Source organism: Thalassophryne amazonica, chromosome 15 (assembly GCF_902500255.1).
Source record: "Thalassophryne amazonica chromosome 15, fThaAma1.1, whole genome shotgun sequence".
Classification (NCBI taxonomy): Eukaryota; Metazoa; Chordata; class Actinopteri; order Batrachoidiformes; family Batrachoididae; genus Thalassophryne; species Thalassophryne amazonica.
This window is the reverse complement of record NC_047117.1, coordinates 89,950,225-89,973,024: the sequence shown is the minus strand read 5'-3', so window position 1 is coordinate 89,973,024 and position 22,800 is coordinate 89,950,225. Positions and strand designations below refer to the sequence as shown.

At 40.6% G+C, this 22,800-nt stretch overlaps 1 protein-coding gene across 1 annotated transcript in view; it reads left to right on the top strand.

The window, feature by feature from the left end:
* chrna6 (cholinergic receptor, nicotinic, alpha 6) overlaps positions 1–22,800 on the top strand; it is a 49,784-nt gene that overhangs the window by 9,666 nt on the left and 17,318 nt on the right. Inside the window, exons 2-6 of the mRNA XM_034188583.1 lie at positions 13,737–13,876; positions 16,699–16,743; positions 18,487–18,596; positions 19,072–19,279; positions 21,680–22,288. Of these exons, the coding sequence (XP_034044474.1) occupies positions 13,737–13,876; positions 16,699–16,743; positions 18,487–18,596; positions 19,072–19,279; positions 21,680–22,288 (1,112 nt within the window). The remainder of the gene's footprint in view (positions 1–13,736; positions 13,877–16,698; positions 16,744–18,486; positions 18,597–19,071; positions 19,280–21,679; positions 22,289–22,800) is intronic.

Below are 22,800 nucleotides of genomic sequence, written 5' to 3'. Positions count from 1 at the left end.
GATGGAATCAGTTAATCAGTGAAATCACCTGGTGGAGTCAGTGGCTGCAAAGAAAACCTGCACCCTCATGGCTCTTTCTGGAACAGGTTGCCTACCCCTGCTGTAGATGTTTGTCATGTCATAAGTATGTTTCAAGTCACATCACAAGACAGAAAGGTCTTGCATCATAACACATGAAGGGTATGTTTGTATTATGGTGTCATAAAGCAAGAATTTAAGGAGTGCTTTTTAGTACATTGTAAGGTAGAAGGATTTGATGCCATTAATTTGTAATAAAGCAAGAATGTTAATGTGTCAATAGAATGAAATAGAATATATTTGTTGTCACTGCAATACACATGATTATACCGTGCAACCGAATGAGGTTTGCAGCTCTATTACATCACACGGCGAGACGGTTTGATGCTCGAAGACAAGAAGCTAAGGTTTTCTTAATGTGCCATAAAGCAGAAATGTTTGTTTTTCCTTTGAGCTTTGTCTTATCATAGGACAAGAAGGTGTGATATCAATTCCATTCAGTTTATTTGTGTAGTGCCAAATCACAACACAGGTTGTCTCAAGGTGCTTTACAAGAACAGGTTCCAAATAAGAGTGGACCCAACTCAGTTGGTTGACCATCCAGTCTGGCAACCACAACAAAGTAAAACGTCAATAGACGCAATGCAAAATACAAGAGATTTGTTTCATCAAACAGCAATGCAAGTAAAGTTTATGTAACAACAATAAAATATGCTAACAATCAAATTCACACAATTAAAACAAGAGGTAAAAATGCAAATCAGTAGCACCAAATCAGTGTCAGTTGTAAGAAAAAGAGCAGTTTAAGTTTTTCACTGAGACTGAAATTATTCTACAGAATCAGACTGTCTGATTTCAATGATCAAACTGTTCCATGAAAAAGGAGGTGGAAAAGAAAAGACCCTGTAACCAGCTAAGGTCTTCTTAACCCTCTGAACTTCCAACAAAGCTACACACCAAGAACAGACAGCACAAACTGGTACATACGGTGTGAGTAAGTCAACCAAATATGATGGAGCTCGTCCATGAAGATTTTGTCTTCAAATCAAATCAAATCAATTTTATTTATATAGCGCCAAATCACAACAAACAGTTGCCCCAAGGTGCTTTATATTGTAAGGCAAAAGCCATACAATAATTACAGAAAAACCCCAACATCAAAACGACCCCCTATGAGCAAGCACTTGGAGACAGTGGGAAGGAAAAACTCCCTTTTAACAGGAAGAAACCTCCAGCAGAACCAGGCTCAGGGAGGGGCAGTCTTCTGCTGGGACTGGTTGGGGCTGAGGGGAGAGAATCAGGAAAAAGACATGCTGTGGAAGAGAGCAGAGATCAATCACTAATGATTAAATGCAGAGTGGTGCATACAGAGCAAAAAGAGAAAGAAACACTCAGTGCATCATGGGAACCCCCCAGCAGTCTAAGTCTATAGCAGCATAATTAAGGGATGGTTCAGGGTCACCTGATCCAGCCCTAACTATAAGCTTTAGCAAAAAGGAAAGTTTTAAGCCTAATCTTAAAAGTAGAGAGGGTGTCTGTCTCCCTGATCTGAATTGGGAGCTGGTTCCACAGGAGAGGAGCCTGAAAGCTGAAGGCTCTGCCTCCCATTCTACTCTTACAAACCCTAGGAACTACAAGTAAGCCTGCAGTCTGAGAGCGAAGCGCTCTATTGGGGTGATATGGTACTATGAGGTCCCTAAGATAAGATGGGACCTGATTATTCAAAACCTCATAAGTAAGAAGAAGAATTTTCAATTCTATTCTGGAATTAACAGGAAGCCAATGAAGAGAAGCCAATATGGGTGAAATATGCTCTCTCCTTCTAGTCCCCGTCAGTACTCTAGCTGCAGCATTTTGAATTAACTGAAGGCTTTTCAGGGAACTTTTAGGACAACCTGATAATAATGAATTACAATAGTCCAGCCTAGAGGAAATAAATGCATGAATTAGCTTTTCAGCATCACTCTGAGACAAGATCTTTCTAATTTTAGAGATATTGTGCAAATTGAAAAAAGCAGTCCTACATATTTGCTTAATGTGCGCATTGAAGGACATATCCTGATCAAAAATGACTCCAAGATTTCTCACAGTATTACTGGAGGTCAGGGTAATACCATCCAGAGTAAGGATCTGGTTAGACACCATGTCTTGATGTCATACATGTCATAAATCAAGAAGGCTTTAGTTTCTTTATTGTGTCATAAAGGAAGAAAGCCTTGAACTTCATGACATGAGACATTGTAAACTAAGCCTTTTGAATGTGATGAAAGTGAAACGTTTGTTGTGTCCACATCAACATTCCATGAGTTCTTTCTTGTCCTGTGCATCACTCTTTTGACATATTCCCTGAAGATCTGCAAACACATTTTCAGGTATCCTGATTAAAACAAAAATAGTCATCTGGTTCATCTTCTCACCACTCATTTCAAACCTTTATTTGATGTCATAGAATTTGTTTTGCTGACTTTAGAGGGTTTGCTGATGCTTTTATTTTCTAAATTCTTGGTATGTATTCTCCCATTGAAGACTCCGTTCTCTACAGGGTCTTGTCAGGGCCACACGGAGACTCTAGAAATAAGAAAACGGCTGCTGAAACATCAGACTGCAAAGGTTAAGTGACGCTTTCACATGAAACAAATTCAAATTCATATAACCCACTTTTTGTGTGCCTTCAGGGAAAGATGAGTGATGTTTATTTGATCTGCTGATTCTGAAGGTGAAAACATGTGGGCGTACACATACATGTGCAGAATTCTCTGACTGTCACACAGCATTTAATAGAGACAAATTTGAATTATATTGGAATTTACTGTATAAAAGAAGCAGAGGAAGGAAGGAAGGAAGGAAGGAGGGAAGGAAGGAAGGAAGGAAGGAAGGAAGGAAGGAAGGAAGGAAGGAAGGAAGGAAGGAAGGAAGGAAGGAAGGAGGGAAGGAAGGAAGGAAGGAAGGAAGGAAGGAAGGAAGAAAGGAAGGAAGGAAGGAAGGAAGGAAGGAAGGAAGGAAGGAAGGAAGGAAGGAAGGAAGGAAGGAAGGAAGGAAGGATTATCAGCTCCCCCCCCCAAGCTACTGCCCAAAGGTGATAAAATATGGCAAAGGTCTTCCATAAAAAAGTCTGATTGATGAACGCCACTGAATGCAGAATTACAAGATTTCCATTGTTTAAAATATAAATAGATTATTAAAGTCATGGTTAGAGAGTCAGTGTTCAGCTTCCCAGATGGAATTAAAATGCAGGAACCAGGATATAGATTTTTAAACTTTTCCGGTGAAAGGGTGGAGAGCATGCCTTTGAATTTGGTGAGTTATAAGATGACAGAACTGATTGTTTTTGAGTTGCTGTCTGTTCGCTCCGGCTGTGATGGACTCAATCAAGAACGGATGCTGTTTACCAAACAGGAAAAAACAGCAGGAATCTTTGTTTTTTTCCAACTGAAGGAAGGAAAAATGTCACGTTCATCCGACTTGTGTTCATCTGTGCATTAATTCACGTCTTCACGTTTAGACACAGAGTCAAACTCCCGGCGTCTCCTCGGCTGTTTGTACTCGTCGATCACGTCTCGCTCTTCCATTGTATACGATCTCATTTACAAATCTCTCAGGTTCTCTTTCTGTCATCCACTCTGTTTCATCTGTTGTTTCTCTTCTCTGTCTCTTTCCATCTCTACCTTTTCCTTCCCTCCCAAGTCTGTCAGTTGGATTTGGTTTGTTGCTGCCAAAGAAAAACCAGCTCACTGCAAATTAATTACTCCTTTATTCACTGTTTACTGGAAACAAACTGATATTTTTAACATGAAATAAAGATGTAAAAGTAAAAACACACTGCTCTCTTCCTCTCTCTCCCTCCCTCCCCTTCTCTCTCTCCCTCCCTCTCCCTTCTTCTTTCTTCCTCCCCCCTCTCAATTTTGATTTTAATTTCATTGGTGCTTTATTGACATGGGAAACATGTCAAAGTAAATGTTACATAGAACAACAAATAATAAAAATTAAGATGTACACACAGTTAACAAAGTAAATAAATGTGTAAACAGGAGATGTGGGATTGAAATAATAGTAAAAATTGTGCTTTTGGTGTAAAAATATACTATCCTATGAAATGTGTTATATTATACATAGATAGACAGAGAAGTTTAATTTTCTGTTTTGGGTTTATGGTGGTTTACAGTAGTGTTCAGAATAATAGTAGTGCTATGTGACTAAAACGATTAATCCAGGTTTTGAGTATATTTCTTATTGTTACATGGGAAACAAGGTACCAGTAGATTCAGTAGATTCTCACAAATCCAACAAGACCAAGCATTCATGATATGCACACTCTTAAGGCTATGAAATTGGGCTATTAGTAAAAAAAAAAGTAGAAAAGGGGGTGTTCACAATAATAGTAGCATCTGCTGTTGATGCTACAAACTCAAAACTGTTATGTTCAAACTGCTTTTTTAGCAATCCTGTGAATCACTAAACTAGTATTTAGTTGTATAACCACAGTTTTTCATGATTTCTTCACATCTGCGAGGCATTAATTTTGTTGGTTTGGAACCAAGATTTTGTTCGTTTACTAGTGTGCTTGGGGTTATTGTCTTGTTGAAACACCCATTTCAAGGGCATGTCCTCTTCAGCATAAGGCAACATGACCTCTTCAAGTATTTTGACATATCCAAACTGATCCATGATACCTGGTATGCGATATATAGGCCCAACACCATAGTAGGAGAAACATGCCCATATCATGATGCTTGCACCACCATGCTTCACTGTCTTCACTGTGAACTGTGGCTTGAATTCAGAGTTTGGGGGTCGTCTCACAAAATGTCTGCGGCCCTTGGACCCAAAAAGAACAATTTTACTCTCATCAGTCCACAAAATATTCCTCCATTTCTCTTTAGGCCAGTTGATGTGTTCTTTGGCAAATTGTAACCTCTTCTGCACATGTCTTTTATTTAACAGAGGGACTTTGCGGGGTATTCTTGCAAATAAATTAGCTTCACACAGGCGTCTTCTAACTGTCACAGCACTTACAGGTAACTCCAGACTGTCTTTGATCATCCTGGAGCTGATCAATGGGTGAGCCTTTGCCATTCTGGTTATTCTATCCATTTTGATGGTTGTTTTCCATTTTCTTCCACACGTCTGTTTTTTTTTTTTTTTTTGTCCATTTTAAATCATTGGAGATCACTGTAGATGAACAGCCTATACTTTTTTGGACCTGTGTATAAGTTTTCCCCCCTCCAATCAACTTTTTAATCAAACTACGCTGTTCTTCTGAACAGTGTCTTGAACGTCCCATTTTCCTCAGGCTTTCAAAGAGAAAAGCATGTTCAACAGGTGCTGGCTTAATCCTTAAATAGGGGACACCTGATTCACACCTGTTTGTTCCACAAAATTGACGAACTCACTGACTGAATGCCACACTACTATTATTGTGAACACCCCCTTTTCTACTTTTTTTTACTAATAGCCCAATTCCTTAAGAGTGTGCATATCATGAATGCTTGGTCTTGTTGGATTTGTGAGAATCTACTGAATCTGCTGGTGCCTTGTTTCCCATGTAACAATAAGAAATATACTCAAAACCTGGATTAATCTTTTTAGTCACATAGCACTATTGTTATTCTGAACACTACTGTATGTGCGTTTCTCCTTCTTGTCGTGTCACAGCGGCTCACAAACCTTGCTGCTGTGTTTGTACATTGTTGTACTTCAGCCAGCAGATAGTGAAGTTTGTCGATGTTGGTCGTGCTGTCAGAGTCTGTTTGGGTGTTTGTGATCTGTGTGTCTGTTCATGTTTCTGATGTCTTGGTCCAGCTGGCAGGTGGTCAGGAAGTGCAGCTTGCTCTCCACCTGGTGTTGTGAGCAGTGGGTGCTCAGTCTGTCCTCTCTGGTGAGCCAGGTCTGTCTGTGGTGGCCTTTCTCCACGGTGAGGCTGTGCTCACTGAGTCTGTTCATGGTCAAGGATTTCCTGAGCTTTGAGTTGGTCACAGTGCTCAGGTATTCTGACACAGAGTTCTGTCTGTTTAGGGACAAACAGCATTCCAATGTACTCTGGGTTTTGGTTGATTTTTTTCCAATGTGTAGTTTTCTTTTCATTTTCTTATAATTTGGTTTAGTCTCCCCCCTCTCTCTCTCTCCCTCTTTGTCTCTCCCTCCCTCCCTCTCTCTCTCTCTCTCTCTCTCTCTCCCTCCCTCTTCCTCTTTATCTCCCCCACCTCTCTGTCTCTGTCCTTTAAAAGCATTTCTCCCTCATAGGAGAATGAGCCCTTAATGGCTCTCTTATATCCTCTCAAACAGCTGATAAAACACACTCTTCCTTCTTCACTCATTATTCATCCTTCACTTCTTTTTCTCCTCCTCTTTTTCAATTTCTCTCTTTCCTCTCTCACTTCCCCACCACAGGAGTTTTGCTGACCACTGAACCTCTTAATACATTTGACCTCTCGTGCTGAGTAGTTCTGGAGATTTCCTGGAACCGGCTCATCTCTTCCTTGCCTGGATTCCTGCTGAACTTTAACTTTTTTAACTGACCGTTAATCCTGGAATGATAAACCGATGGAAATTCCAGATTGAGATCTATAGACGAGTAATTGGAAAGATGGTGTGATAATTTATGAGCAGGATGACTGTGTCACATGTGGATGAAAGGAGGCGAGTGGGCGCCGGATCCTGTTTTGATCAAAGAGGCTGATTGAGTCACCAGACGTGTGCACAACAAATCTGATTTTTAATCTCAGAAGAAGAAACCGTGACAGTCAGATTTATTTTGTTTTGCTTCAAGCTTTTTTTAAAAAATCTTTTAATTAAAATGACCTGCCTTCCTTCCTTCCTTCCTTCCTTCCTTCCTTCCTTCCTTCCTTCCTTCCTTCCTTCCTTCCTTCCTTCCTTCCTTCCTTCCTTCCTTCCTTCCTTCCTTCCTTCCCTCACATTTTCCTTCTTTCCTACCAATATTGCTCTCTTCCTTCCTTCCTTCCTTCCTTCCTTCCTTCCTTCCTTCCTTCCTTCCTTCCTTCCTTCCTTCCTTCCTTCCTTCCTTCCTTCCTTCCTTCCTTCCTTCTGTCCTCCTGTTCTTCCTCTCTGCCTCCCTTCCTACCTCTATTCCTCCCTTCCCATCTTCTTTCCTTCCTTCTTCCTTCTTTCCTTCCTTCTTCCTTTCCTTCCTTTTATTTTTGTGGCACCTTTCAAGTAACCAAGGTGCTTTATGACAACATAAAGCAAAGGGACGTGATAGTCTGGATGTTAAAGTGGTGGGATTGAGAACAGAGGACATATCTGGAAAAGTTCTTTAATCCCCAAGTATCTCCTGGTAAGCAAATTGAGCATCTTAGATGGCAGGAAACTGATGTGAGTGTGTGTGTGAACGGGTCAATGTGTGTATCTGTGTGACCAGATGATCCTTGGTTCAAAGCACTCTGACACCCGTGTGTGAGACCATGAACAGTCGGGCGGTCAAAAAACAAATAACATCAACTCCAGTTCTGGTTGTTTTTCGGTTGTACTCCCAGTCATTTCTTCACTCAGTGAAGCAGTGAAGGTCGCCCTCACCCTAACGTGCACTTAACCTCGATGTCCACAGGGGGATTTTGGGACATGCAGCAGGTTTGTTCGGATGTTTCTGCTCATCCTTTGTCCTGGTGGGAGCCTCTGATTTTTGCTGAACATCACGTCACGCTACATTTGTCCAGGCCGTGAAAGTAACTGCAGCTCATCCTGAAGCTGCCGTTGGATCATTGTGTCCTTGCACGCAGCCAGTGATCAAAATCTCCCAGCGACGCCACCTCAAAGCGGCGGCCTGAGCCCAAAGTGGGTGTTTATTTATTCTCTTTCCTTCACGTCACGATAAGGTGCCACGTATACGGTGCTGTCCTTAAAATGTGCTTAAAATAGCTTTTACTCATGCGAGGCAGCTGCCTAACAGAAGGCTATGAAGTCTGGTTTCACATAATCTGCCGAGTGACATTTTAAGAAGGCTTTGCCTCCAGTTTGTCTCCAGTCCGTCCTCTCCTCTCCTCTGTCATGATGTTTTTCATCATCTTTTCATTCTCCCAGAAGAGCTGTCACTGAGAGTTCACCATCAGCTGGCTTTCTGGTGTCAAAGTCTGCGTGAAGACGCTTATCGTTCGCCTTTGAGTAAAGGATCTTGATGTATTAGGGTCAGCAGCATCATCTGGGTTTCAAGGACGTTTCAAAAGAAGTCCACTTTAATTAAGAGATTTTCCTCTCAGATTGGAATGTTTTAGTCAAATGACTGAAGTCAGAGTATTTTTAACTAAAAAAGGGGTAAAAAAAAAAAAAACAACATCGGGGCAGATCAAGGCACCGCTGATGTCTGGAAGGTGATGAAAGTTCTACGAAGTTCTTCAGAATGACTTGTGTCTCATCTCACTGCCTTTTATTTATTTATTTTTATTCCTTTTGTGTTTCTGTCAGGGAGATGGATTTTTTTCTGCTTGTTGGTGTCCATTTTTTAGCAGAATAACTTAAAAAATGAATGAACTATTGGGGGAAATGTTATCTCTGACCTAGATTTGGTGATATTTTGGGTTGCGTCCAAAAAAGGGCAGAGTCTGGATATTTTAATGTGTCTTGTTGTTGGTACTGAGAAACTGTTTTCACAGATTTTCTGTCTGGAATGGATACTGTAGTACTGTGGAGCAAATCTAAATAAAGGGGTGGGGCTAGAACATTTTAAAATAATTTATGATATTGTGGAAAAAGTTTTTTATTACTAATTGACAAAATTTTGATGGAAAATTTGGGTCTAGCCAATGAATACTTATGTACATGTGATATCTTTTTTTTTTTATTTGTATTAATTTTGCAAAAATCTCAAATAAACCTTTTTCACATTGTCATTATGGGGTACTTATGGAGGAGGAGGGCTGATAGGACATGCTCTGAAAGGTGGAGGAGGCAAAAAGAGGAAGAGGATGGACTTTTCTCATTTTCAACAAGTTTGCAGGCATGCTAGGGAAACATTATTGTTTGAAAACCATAATTATGTGCATTTTGCACAATATGACCATTAAATATAAAAAAAAAGGCTGAGAATACAATATGTGACAACTCTAATTCAATTGGAGATACTCAAAGGGAGACGACTGATTGATCATTTTCAAAATCTGAAACTGTGAGGAATTTCACAGTTTTTCATCCATCTGTCCGTCTGTCCATCCATCTGTCCAGGCTTTGAAAATGTTTGCGCAGGAGACAACCATCAAAAACATATTCACAGAAGTCGTGTCATTATATTCAGCATTTTCAATGCTGATAGTTGAATACTGGAGAAGAATTTGATCTGTCATGATCTTTTAGAAAGAACAGATCACCTCCTGCACATGACGCAGATGCTTTAAGATGTTTGATCCCATTTATCACCTTCTTAGGGAGTTTAAATGGCAGCACCTGCAAACACGACAGCAAGAAAATGACATAAGAAACTAAATGTAGTTTGTCTGATGTGATGTGATAATCGTAATTCGACTGAGCTTTAATTGCTGTAGTAACCTTTTTATAATTGTTATTGTGATACATTCAACCTACAGTAGAACACCAGTTAGTGTTTTAAAATGCTAAAGGTGTCTTGTAATCCAACTGGACAACACATACATGAATAATTAAATAAATAACAACTTGTTAGACAAGTTCATGAAATTGTAATCTGCTGTGTGTGTGTGTGTGTGTGTGTGTGTGTGTGTGTGTGTGTGTGTGTGTGTGTGTGTGTGTGTGTGTGTGCTTGTGTGATGGGAGGAGGAGTGATGCAAACAGTCTTCAACCTTCAGTATAAATTCCAACACAACTCACATCATAGCTTTAAAAAAACTTTCAAACGTATGGTGTGGCCTCGTTCTGCTCACGGTGTGCAAACTCCTGATCATGCAGTTTTCAGCTGCATGCACGCTGATGCGCTTTGGGCCTGGAGGTTCCGTCTGTGATCATTTGTAAATAAGACTTCTCACAGCAGTTAGGCAGCAGTCTTGCCAAACAAGACTCTCGGATGCCTAAATTTAAGTAAATGATGATAAATCATGTTCTCATTCAGTGTGAAGCTTCCCGCACCCTGCTATCTATATTTACCGTTTAATGGTAAGGCGTGATGAAGACATGCTTGTCACTGTGATTTATCTACATTTGGAATTGTCACTAGAGCTTCAAAGAGATTCTATTCTTGGATACAATCTATAGTTCTACTGAAATTAGCTCTAATTACTTTGATCCTGGGGGCCTCAAAGTGGTACTCTTCTCAAACTTTTCTTTCACTTCTTCATAAGAAGACATCTGTGAATTGTTTTTTCACAAAGAAAATGTACCACATTCACAGTAGACTGTTTTATGTATCTTCTTTATGGTGGTCTCTCCTGAGGTGTAACCTAAGGTTGTGTCCTGGTTACTGTTTTGTTTCTCTTTGGGGACAACTTGAGTAATTCTGTAGGCGTGACATGCACAAACACAAATTACTGAATATAATGAAGAAACACTGAAAATACAGATCAAATGTTGCAAAACATTAACTCTATATACTTAAACATTGACCAAAAATGAAGATGGATGTTGTTCATGTCCTGTATGGAGTCATGGCAATCCCTCGGTGGTGAGGAAGATAGTCTCTTTATCTATTCCCAGATGGAATTCTACATCCAGGCTCAATCTAGAGACTCCTGTGTGTTGGTTTGTTTAACGTGGGAATGCTGTTACACACCGACAAACACGCTGTCCTTGACAGATCTTTAGCATGGTCATATGGCTGAGAAATCCCAGACAATCACAGTCTGAGGACCTGCTGCAGTCTTGATCTGCTTTCACAGCCGTTGGGTTCCAAGCCATTACCTCCTCCACCTGATCTGCCTTTGAGGACCTCTTGTTTCACCGGAGCTCCATTAGTCATCTTGTGCTCAGGATTCCTGTTGGGCCCTCATGGTTCCCATAGTGGCCAGTGGGTGCATAAGGTCCCCACCATATTTCAACCCAACAGGTCATCCCTTACTTGATCAGTTACCCAGGTGTCACGATGCAGACAATGCAGGGCTGTATTTCAACACCTGTATGGAGTAATGAGCTTTTATGTCTCTGTGTCATTCTTGTTGTGGAACCCTGTCAGTAATTTATCTGCAAGCTGAATCAAAAGCAACTGCAGTTCTGGTTTTAGCCTTCAAGACATTTCATCACTTATATACAATTAACCAATGTGGAAACCCTACAAAATGTCTCAAGTGATACTTTAACCACTCACAAGGGTTGGACTTTTGTAAGTTAATGTAACATATGTTGTGCGTTGGAGTTCTTTGTCCTTATTTTTAACGTCAACTGTTGAATCTTGTGAATTGTTGGTTTTTCTATGCAGATCTTTCAGCCAACTGAGGAAGAAGTTCTTATGAGACCAAATCTCTTCACATGTCCATGAAAGGGATCTAACCCAACATCACTGAGGGTCACGAGACCTTGAGGGCTCTTTAAGGCAATAATGTCAGTGTCCACTCTGTTCAACTTAACAACCACGCTTAGTTAGGTATAGACACACCCACTCTCGGGGGTTATAACCAGTTTATACTGAAGAATCCACTTTAGTGAGTGACAAAACATCCTGAAGACCAAAACAAGACACAGCTTCCACACACATTGACCCAGGTGATTGAGAATCCTGATCAACATGTTGGTAACAGAACTGAAATGGAAGAGAACCAAGGTTACTAAAACAAACAAAAGCTCAAACATCACTGTCATCACTGTGCTGCCACATGCAACAAAGAAACATTTCAACAAGGCCTTTGAGTCTAATGATCTAAAAGAGTCTTTTTCCTCAGTTCAGTTTGTGTGAAGCCTATAGATGTGTCACCAAGTATTATGAAACATTAATTCCTCAAACACAAAAGGACTTCTGGATGTGACATTCCATCAAAATGATGAGATGCTGCATCAGGCTTGGTTAAAATGAGTTGCAATATGATCTCACTCGATTAGATCTGACTCAGATGTCTGCGGCTGATAAGTACAGTTTAGTCATTCAATGCATAGTAGGGATATAACTTGTTTGCAACCCCATAGTTCTGTATCATATTCTGATGAGCTTTTGCTAGAAACAATGAAAATTATTATTATTATTATTGTTATTGTTATTATTATTATTATTATTATTATTATTATTATTTGATCAAAAAATTCAACAATGACTAACTTTGAAATTTTTATACTCTGTTGTATTTTTATACTTGGTTGCATTAAGTTCAAGTTCAAGTTTATTCGGTACTTTGCAATAAAATAAAACAAAACAAAATAAAACAAAACAAAACTGATTTCTCAGCCAGTCAGCCCATGCAACCGAACAGGTGTAGTTAGAAGCAAAGGTTATATACACCTACCCCTTTTACCTCAGCAACTTTTACTTATCACAGCAAAACCAAAACAAAACAAAGTGAGCAGAACAACAAAACACAGACATCTTAAAATAATCAATAAACTCAAATTACGTACTCATCATATCCACAACAATAACACCACACATCGGTCATTCTAGCCCCAGCAATTTTAAAATGATGCAAGCCCCTTAAATTATATTTTCCCTCTCTCTCCTTAAAAATATACATTACACACGTATATAAGTATTCACACCCTTTGCTCAATACGTACAGCCTCAAGTCTTCTTGAATATGATGTCACAAGCTGGGCGCACCTATCGTTGGCTACTGTAACGTGTGTGTTGGTTTTTACAAATAAATGTGTATTTGGAAATATGTCTTTTTTTTCATTTGTAAAAAAGGCATTTGCAAAACTGAAAATTCTATTTATGAAGTGTAATTCACAGCTAATAGCGACCAGTGTTGGTCAATATTCACAGTCCCACCCCATAGATGGCAGTGTTCTATGCATTTTGATTGGGGGGGTGACTGAAAGAGACTCATTTGAATTGCCCATAGTGCCTTTTGGCATGTGTGTCTGTTGAAGCTCAAACCTTCAGAATTAGCACATTAATTTAAAAGATATGTGTGATATTTTCACTTTGTAAAAATGACAGAGTTACCGTTAATGTTGATAAACTATCCAGAATTAGTTTTTTATAAATGAGTGCATAAAGACTGAAGCTCTGCCTTGTTATTCATTTGGGTTTTGTGATTGCCTTTGATTTTACTCAGAAACCTTGGCAGTGCTTAAACTCAAAACTGGCTTGCAGACAGTGTACCAAGTCAGTACCAAAAGTTAGCGGTTCGCAGTTAGAAGAAGCTTTAACTTCTGTTTAAACAGAAGTTAAAGCTTCTGTTTAACAGTTTAATGTTATAAAAGTTAACTTTTCAGTTAGCTGATTAGCAGTTATCGAAGCTAACTTTGTGGTTAGCTGTGCCCACCACTGGCGATTTCTTAGTTTTTTTTATTTTTAATAAATTTGCAAAAATCTAAAAGAAACACATTTTTTTTCACATTGTCATTATGGGGTATTGTGTGTAGCATATTAAGGGAAAAATGAATTTCATTCATATTGGAATAAGGCTGTAAAATAATAAAATGTGGAAAAGGTGAAGCTCTGTGAATACTTTCTAGATGTACTGTATATCACATTCTATATCAGACCAAAGTGTGGAACAAATCAAATGAACTGGACTTGTCTTTCCAATACTTCCATGATTTATTGTTTCCACACTCTGTATTGTGTTGTATTCATTCGGTCTCTGTTCCTGCCTCATTATCCTGCATTGCTTTAATGTTCTTCTCTTTTCTTTGTGACCCCTGTGACCTCTGAGCAGGCTGTTTTTCATCCAAAGCAGAGGATCGACTGTTTAGGAAGCTGTTTAGAAGATACAACCAGTTCATCAGACCCGTGGAGAATGTGTCCAACCCGGTCACCGTGGAGTTTGAGGTCTCCATCTCACAGCTGGTCAAAGTTGTAAGTTGTGACACTCATACATGCACTCAGAAATCTGTGCACAAAACAGAGCATGTGCACAAAAAACGGCAGCTTAAATTACAGCTTTCACAAATGATACATGTGAAAAAAAACATTTTTTGGGGGAATAAAAACATTCTGAACAAAGTGAGTGTTTCCAGCTGTGTAAAAAAATCAAGAAGACTTGATGACATCACACAAGGATCCTGGAAAAGATGGAAATACGAGGTCTGTTAGAAAAGTATCGTACCTTTTTATTTTTTCAAAAACTATATGGATTTGATTCATATGTTTTACGTCAGCCAAGCTTGAACCTTCGTGCGCATGCGTGAGTTTTTCCACGCCTGTCGGTTGCATCATTCGCCTGTAGGCAGGCTTTGAGTGAGCACTGGTCCACCCCTCTCGTCGTTGTTTCATTGCGAGGAAATGGCGCAATGATCATGAAGCGAGACAAAGGAACACCTCCGTTTCAGAGTGTTAGAGGACAAGTTGGGACATGTCTATCTCGGCTTTCAGTGCTTACCAGTCGAGTGAGTATAAGAGAAATTGTGGAGAGCTGGGCTTGTCCCAACTTGTCCTCTAACACTCCGAAACGGAGGTGTTCCTTTGTCTCGCTTCATCAGCGAATCGGTCGTGACGCGCGAAGCCTCCGCGCGGCTTCCCATGACAAAATCTCTGGTTAAAAGTGAAGTCTGCCGGAAAATGGCTGATGTCCAGCTCTTGTGATAACCAGAGAAATTGCACACGGTGGTCCTGGCTCCACACAGCCATCCGTTTAGAAATGATGTGGTGGTTTCTGCCTCTCGATGGTGGCTCGGAGCGCGCCGCGCCATGCGCCACTGTGGGCCGTCCTTAAAGCTGTAGTAACACTCCTTATTCTCTGTGAAGCCCGTAAAATTTTCACCGAAAGCCAGGTAAATTTTTTGAATGGTTTCCAGCTGCCAGTCTCTAACAGTTTCTGAAAAAATTCTGATGGAAAAAAAGCCCAGATCATTCCGCCATTTCCTCGCAATGAAAGAACGACAAGAGGGGTGGAGCAGTGCTCACTCAAAGCCTGCCTACAGGTGAATGACGCAACCGACAGGCGTGGAAAAACTCACGCATGCGCACGAAGGTTCAAGCTTGGCTGACGTAAAAACATATGAATCAAATCCATATAGTTTTTGAAAAAAATAAAAAGGTACGATACTTTTCTAACAGACCTCGTAAGTTTTTGTCTTTGTGTCATGTTTGAGTGTCTCAGTTAAATATTTAGAGAGACAAACATTGACACAGAGACACACAAACATGAAAACAGACAAAGGCAGAGAGAAATGATAGGAAGACACACAGACAGAAGCAGACAGACAGAGAGAGGCAGTGATGGAGATACACAGACTGAGACAGAGACATGGAGACACAAAAACAGGCAGATGGAGGCAGACAGACAGACGGATTGACAGACAGAGTCAATCAGTCCCAGTGTGTTGTGGTGGCTCACGCTCTATTTGTCATCAGACATAAAGCACTTCTTAAATGTGTCATTTTTTACATCTGCCTCTGTTGCTTGTAAAACATGGTAGGTTTTTTTTAACAAATTATTATTTTCATGGTGCAGAAATATCAATGTAGAAAACAAAAATAAACCTGCATGTTGCAGAATTCTAAAGAAGTGACACTGTTGTTGTTGTACAGTGTTCAGGCCCTGAATCTCCCAGGTAGCATAATCTAAATGTGACCGTGTGCATGTGCACGTCACAGTCCTGGTCCAGGGGACCTTCAGCTTTGCATATTAGATTAGATTGAACTTTACTGATCCCTTGGGAAGACTCCCTCAGGGAATCTGAGGTTCCAGCAGCATTGTATAGCAGCACACAAGGTATCAAAAGTGAAAGTAAAAAAAATATTTGGAAAATGTAAATACACAAATATAAATACCAGACATACTGCTCACTTCTGGTTTACTGGCTACTACTGTTCCTCTCCTTCCCGTTCTCTGTCTTCCTGTTACTCCTCCTCCTCCTGTGTGAGAAGTTGTACAGTCTGATGGCCTGAGGACCAAAGGAGTTTTTCAGTCTGTTGGTCCTGCACTTGGGAAGGAGCAGTCTGTGGCTGAAGAGGCTCCTCTGGGTGTTGATGAAGGTGTGCAGAATATGACTGGCATTGTACATAATGTCCAGCAGTTTGTCCAGTGTTATCTTCTCTACCACCGTCACCAGAGAGTCCAGCTTTATGCCAACCACAGAGCCAGCCCACCTGATCAGTTTGTCCAGCCTGGATGTGTCCTTCATGGATGTGCTGCTCCCCCCAGCACACCACGGTGTAAACGAGGATGCTGGCTACCACGGACTCGTACAACATCCACAGGAGTTTACAACGGCTGCAACCCCCTCAAACTGTCTGTTCTGGTTTAAATTATGACCAAGTTAGAGCCAAAAAAGAAAAAAAAAAGTTAGGGTTGAACATTGAGGTCAAACTTCAAATAACTATTTGTGCCATGGAGCAAAAAAGCTGCTAGGTAGTAGTTAAATGTTGAGTTACATTTTTTTTGGACCTGAAAACACAAGAAGTACCAATAAAAGCTTTACTGAATTCAATGCCCCCATTTCGCCGTCACCCATTGGGGTGGGAATTAAACCCTCAACCAGTCAGTCTCCTGATGAAATTGCATTGATTCAGTTGATTCATCATAGCATCCGGAGGACAGACAGCACAGTGTAGATGGAGACAAAATATGTTATGCTCATTTTAACACTGTGTCATGCACTGTGCAAAACACACACACGCGCACACACACATGCATGTCAACAGGTGTAATTTCTTCATTCTCTGTTTCTGTGCAGGATGAGGTGAATCAGATCATGGAGACAAATCTGTGGCTCAGACACGTGAGTGTCCACACAAACTACCACACACAATCAATACTACAAGAAACAAGGTACCACTTTAAGGTACAAGGCCAAACACAGCGTAAATACTTCTCTCAAGACTGAGCAAGCCTGAATTTTAAACATAATTATGATTACAGGTACATGAAGTTGTCAGATGTTTTTGATGATATGTGGTGCTGCTAACTAAACTAACAACACATAGAATGTGAAAATATTACTTTTAGCAGTAATGTCTTGTTAAAAATTTATTTAAAGATGCATTTTCTCAGTCCAGTCGCAAAGGGGTGCCGCCATGGCAGTGGTGGTAACTGCAGTACCTCAGGTTGCCCAGTTTCCTACCGAGTTTCTGAGTGAAAATTCCGGACCGTTCAAGGCATTTTACTACAAATTAGACGTCGGAATTTCCGACCTCATGAGGGTTCAGAATGCAGCATTACACTGTGACATGACTCTGGATAAGTGGTGGGAAATGGATGGAAATTTGCTCTCACGTGTATCCCAGATGACTTTCCGTCTTCCTTTTCACTCATTCCTGAAATTGGTTTGAAGTTGTGCTGACCATCAGTTTTATATTCTCCATCAAATCCATATTAAATATATCACCAGCTATTAGTGAGCTTGACCTTCTGATGACTGAAATGAGAACAGCGGTTCTAAATATTAAATTATTACTGTTTTGTAAACAATAAAACACACACACACACACACACACACACACACACACACACACACACACACACACACACACACACACACACACACACACACACACACACACACACACACACACACACACACACACACACACACACACACACCTATGGGGAGTTCCACCTCCCAATAATCGGAATGTGAATTTCCTGTTTAAATAAATGAAAAATCTAGTGTAGCATGACATGGTTAATTAAACAGCTTCCAGGTCATAACTGGCTATTAACGGGCTTCACCAATAAATGAATTCCTCTTGAATGATGTGCAAATAGCCGAGGCTAATGGACGTACGGCTCATGAAACGTTTCCTGCAGGTATGTTGATAGAAAGGCTCATATGCCTGCTCCTTCTGCACTTGATTCAGGAAGGTTTTCTCTTGTTTTCTGATATTTATTATTAGCTGATCTGAAACAGTGTGAATTTATCCCCAAGAAATACAGAATTAAAAATATATTATTGCACCCAATGAAACCACTTGGAAGTTTATGTACAGTATGTAAAAATGAGATGAAATAATGTTTTTGCACATTTAATATTTATTGAAGGATTATGCAAAAACTCATTTCAAAACATTCATTTGGTGGTCATTTATTACAAAATTTCAAGGCTAAGCTGCCATCTTGGTTTTCAAAAGTTGCTAAGTTGAAATTTGAGAGAAAACATATAATTAGACACTGAAATCACTTAAATTAATTAATCTTAACAGTATTGGTGGGCGGGGCCGTTGGCTTGAACCCCCCCCCCCCCCCCCGAGTCTGATCTGCTTGAGGTTTCTTCCTGTAAAACCAAAACATTTTGGCCACTGCTGTCAGTGTAAATGGTCATGGGATAGATGATGTCAAGATGAGGTGACTTGTGATTTGGTGCTGTATAAATAAATTGAATAGAAATGGTTTATCCGCAGTAATAAAAATGTCACGCCAAATTTTCATGATGATGCTTCCAGTGATTACTCATTATTAGAAGTTAGACTCCCCAGTAAGCTCAGTCTATATTTATTTATTTAATTTTCTGTGTTCTGAGTTTCAGATTTGGAACGACTACAAACTGCGATGGAATCCGGCAGAATTTGAGGGAATCGAGTTCATCAGAGTTCCATCAAACAAGATCTGGAGACCTGACATTGTACTCTACAACAAGTGAGACTCAACCATTATCACAGTCATTATCATCATCATCATCATCAAAGTGGATAAAGTCTTAAAGCACAGCTGTGGTTTCTACATTTGTATGGTTGCCACACTGAATAATGAACTCATGATAGCTACTGTTCATGCTAAAATAATTTTTAAAAATTCACTAATTTTGGGCCCATTTTGTCTTCTCACTCACAGAATTTGTAAACTGAAGGCAATTTTGTGTTTTACAATAAGACAAACTGCAGTTTTGCTGTCATCTCTGTTTGAATTCTAACATTCTCCTCCTTTATATCTCCTGCTCTACTCATCTTTCATTTACCTCCCATGTCTGTGGAACTATTTTCAACATCCGCATAATCTTCTGTCATATCTTCTCATCCCTTCTCCTCCTTTCCAAAACACACATTTGCATGAACACCTGATTATGGACGGACACACACACACACACACACACACACACACAAACCACGTCCAGCGCTGTAGGTGATTTCCTGGTGGAGGATAAGACCAAAGCTCTGCTGAAGTTTGATGGGACCATCACCTGGGTTCCTCCAGCCATTTTCAAATCCTCCTGTCCCATGGACATCACATACTTCCCCTTTGACTACCAGAACTGCTCCATGAAGTTTGGCTCCTGGACTTACGACAAAGCCAAGATTGACCTGGTACTCATTGGGTCAAAGGTCAGTGTCTGGTGGAGTTATCAAAAGCCAACGTTTTGATTTTTTTTTAATTTTTTTTTTTTACAGGGGCTACATGATACACCTTTACACAAAGCTAATATCAAATCAGCCAGGTGTTAATATAAAATAAATGTTTGTGGTCCAAAATGATCTAAAACACTGAAGTGGTGCAGCTTAAATAAAAAACTGCAACAAAAAAACTTTTCAAAGAAATGACCCGTTTTGGAATGTGTCACTTTAAATAGTAAGGAGCAGCTGATGGCCACGCCCCCACCCCCGTGTCAAAGACTACGTTTACATGCAGCCAATAACCCTTTCATAACCGGAATATTGGCAATAACCCAGTTGATGTAAACGCCCGCAAAAACCAGAATATGCTCATATTCCGGTTTTTAAAACCCGAATAAGACCCCTGGGTTACTCCTTTTCTAACCCGAATATCAGGTCATATAAATGCGCATCAGGATATCCCCATAGAAAGGAACATTATTTTGTGTTCTGCGCATGTTGTATCCGCAAGGAATCTTGGTCTTTTGAGTACAGCAACTACTTGTATGCGGCGCGCAAACCACCGGACACCACAGAAGCAGAGGTAAACAGAGCATTGTGTTCTGCGTCCTTATCAGGCGGGCCGGTCGCGGCACCAGTCGGCATATCACCGCGATTGCTCTGCCTCCGATGCGGTTACTGTCTGTGGCTCGGTAAACGCCACAACGGACCATTCTCACTGCCCCCCTCTCTTCTGTGCGTAGCTGCACCAAATCTGGCAACAGGTCCAGAGACGCTCGCTGTTTTGATGCGGAGGCAACCCCAGGAGAGAAAAATGAGAAAATGTTAATGCCTGTTTGAGAAAAGTGTGTAGTGAGGGGTTTTACACGAAGCAGGATTTGCACGAACGCCAGATCAAATCAAGCACCGGTGGACGACGTGCGTCGCTGTTTAGATGGGGATATTCCAAATGATACCAATGACCATGTATACAGGAGTAACTCAGTCTGGTTAAGTATGTAAACGGGTTATTCCTAATGATTCAGAAACCAGAATACTGACCTTATCCCGAATATTAACGGCATGTAAACGTAGTCATTGATAACAGTCCAGCCCTGCATCCAATTACTTAATATGTACTTGACATCAGTCAGTACAGACTACCGAGCTCTGACTGATGCAAGTACTAGAAGTGAGTGAGCAAGTAGTAAGGACACAATTTCAACGTGTTGCACCACCACCTGACCTGACCTTTGACCCGGGTGTTAACAGAGGATGCACAATGTGCACGTATAACACAAAAATTTTCTATTTTGCACCAGCAGACTTTTTTTAATAGTTCATGATGCATATTTGCACAATGTCACAGCCTGTTGGATGCCTGTATGTCCGCTATCTTCTTTGGATTTTCCCAGGAATTTCTTCTTGTATATACACTGTTCAAAAATAATTAGGGGAACACAGTGTTTAGGGCAGGATAATAAGCTGGAATGCATATTTGGATGTGGCTCAGTGGTGTCAGAACAATCACTTCACAGACATTTTACAGCTGGACTGTTTTCACATACGCAAACAAAAATATGGCACTTTCATTTTGAACATGAAACCCAGTGATGTAAAACTTTAAGAAGAGAGATTAAAAACTTATTTTCCACAATATGAACAATTTGTATGCCGCAATTTTTGAAGACTTTAAATATGAGATTCTACACATTTTTAGATTAGATTAGATAGAAATTTACTGATCTCTTGGGAAGACTCCATCCATCCATCTTCTACCACTTAGTCCAACTAAGGGTCGCGGGGGGCTGGAGCCTATCCCAGCAGTCATAGGGCGTGAGGCGAGGTACACCCAGGACAGGACGCCAGTCTGTCGCAGGGCCACAAATAGACAAACAAACACAGACACACCTACACCTAAGGACAATTTTAAAGATTCCAATCCACCTAACCCGCATGTCTTCGGATGTGGGAGGAAACTGGAGCACCCGGAGGAAACCCACGCAAACACGGAGAACATGCAAACTCCACACAGAAAGGCCACGGGAATTGAACCCATGACCTTCTCGCTGTGGTGCAACAGTGCTAACCACTAAGCCACCGTGCTGCCTGGGAAGACTCCTTTAGGGAAATTGAGGTTCCAGCAGCAAATATACATAATTATAAATACAAATACAAAATATAAATACCAGACCAATTTTTTTGACCAATTCTGAAAATTTTATCTTGTTATGCAAAATTTCCTAAACCTCTTAGACTAACGGGACATTTTCAATTTGAATGAAGATTTCTCTTTAAAAAGATCAAAGTGGTGAAAACTATGAAAACCAAACATTATGAGCCTTACATGTTTGGCAATGACTGTCAAGTACTTTAATTATTACATGACTAATATTTTTATTCATCACTTAGGTGAACCTGAAAGACTTCTGGGAAAGCGGTGAGTGGGAAATCATTGACGCTCCCGGATACAAACACGATATCAAATACAACTGCTGTGAGGAGATCTATCCCGACATCACCTACTCCTTCTACATTCGGCGCCTGCCGCTCTTCTACACCATCAACCTCATCATCCCTTGCCTCCTCATCTCTTTCCTCACGGTGCTGGTTTTCTATCTCCCATCTGACTGTGGAGAGAAGGTCACGCTCTGTATCTCTGTCCTGCTCTCCCTCACTGTCTTTCTCTTGGTTATCACTGAGACCATCCCCTCCACTTCGCTGGTCATTCCGCTCATTGGCGAGTACCTGCTCTTCACAATGATCTTTGTCACGCTCAGCATTGTCATCACTGTCTTTGTGCTGAATGTGCACTACCGCACGCCCATGACCCACACCATGCCGGGCTGGGTGCGTTCGGTGTTTCTCAAGGTGTTGCCACGGATTATGCTGATGCGGAGACCGATTGATGAAGAGGGCAAGGCTGAGGGTTTGGAATTCAGTGGGGAGGCAGGAGGAGCTGGAGGGGGAGGAGGAGGCGGAGGAGGAAAAGGTGGGAAGAGGAGGAGTAGCTTACTGCAGGTATGTGACCCAAATCCTACAATTACTCTACATGTGAGCACATGTGTCTGCCAAGATGCAACAGTCTCTTCAACCCCGTCAACCATAAACCATGTTCCAGTTCTTCAACCAGATTGGAGTCATTTATAAATCATCTCTCATCATTATTTTGTGAGACACCAATAAAAAAATGCACTCTCAAAAATTTGATAGAAACACTAGAACTAAATGGATTTTTATTTTTGGCTCATGCCCACTGTTAACCAAATTTCATGAACACTTATCCAAAATTTGCTGTGACAAATTAACCAACCAAGACACACGTGTGAAAATATAACCTTTGTGATGGAGCCAACCTGTGGGGCGCTGTTTCACCAAACTACAAATGACCTGGAAATCAGTGGAGCACATTCTTTAAATGTATTTCTTATTATTACTATGACTAAAAATACCTCCTTTTATTTGAATGAGCTAAAGTATTTTTGAGATAGCTTGCTGAGAAACAAGCAAGACCGAAAAAAAACATCTCCTTG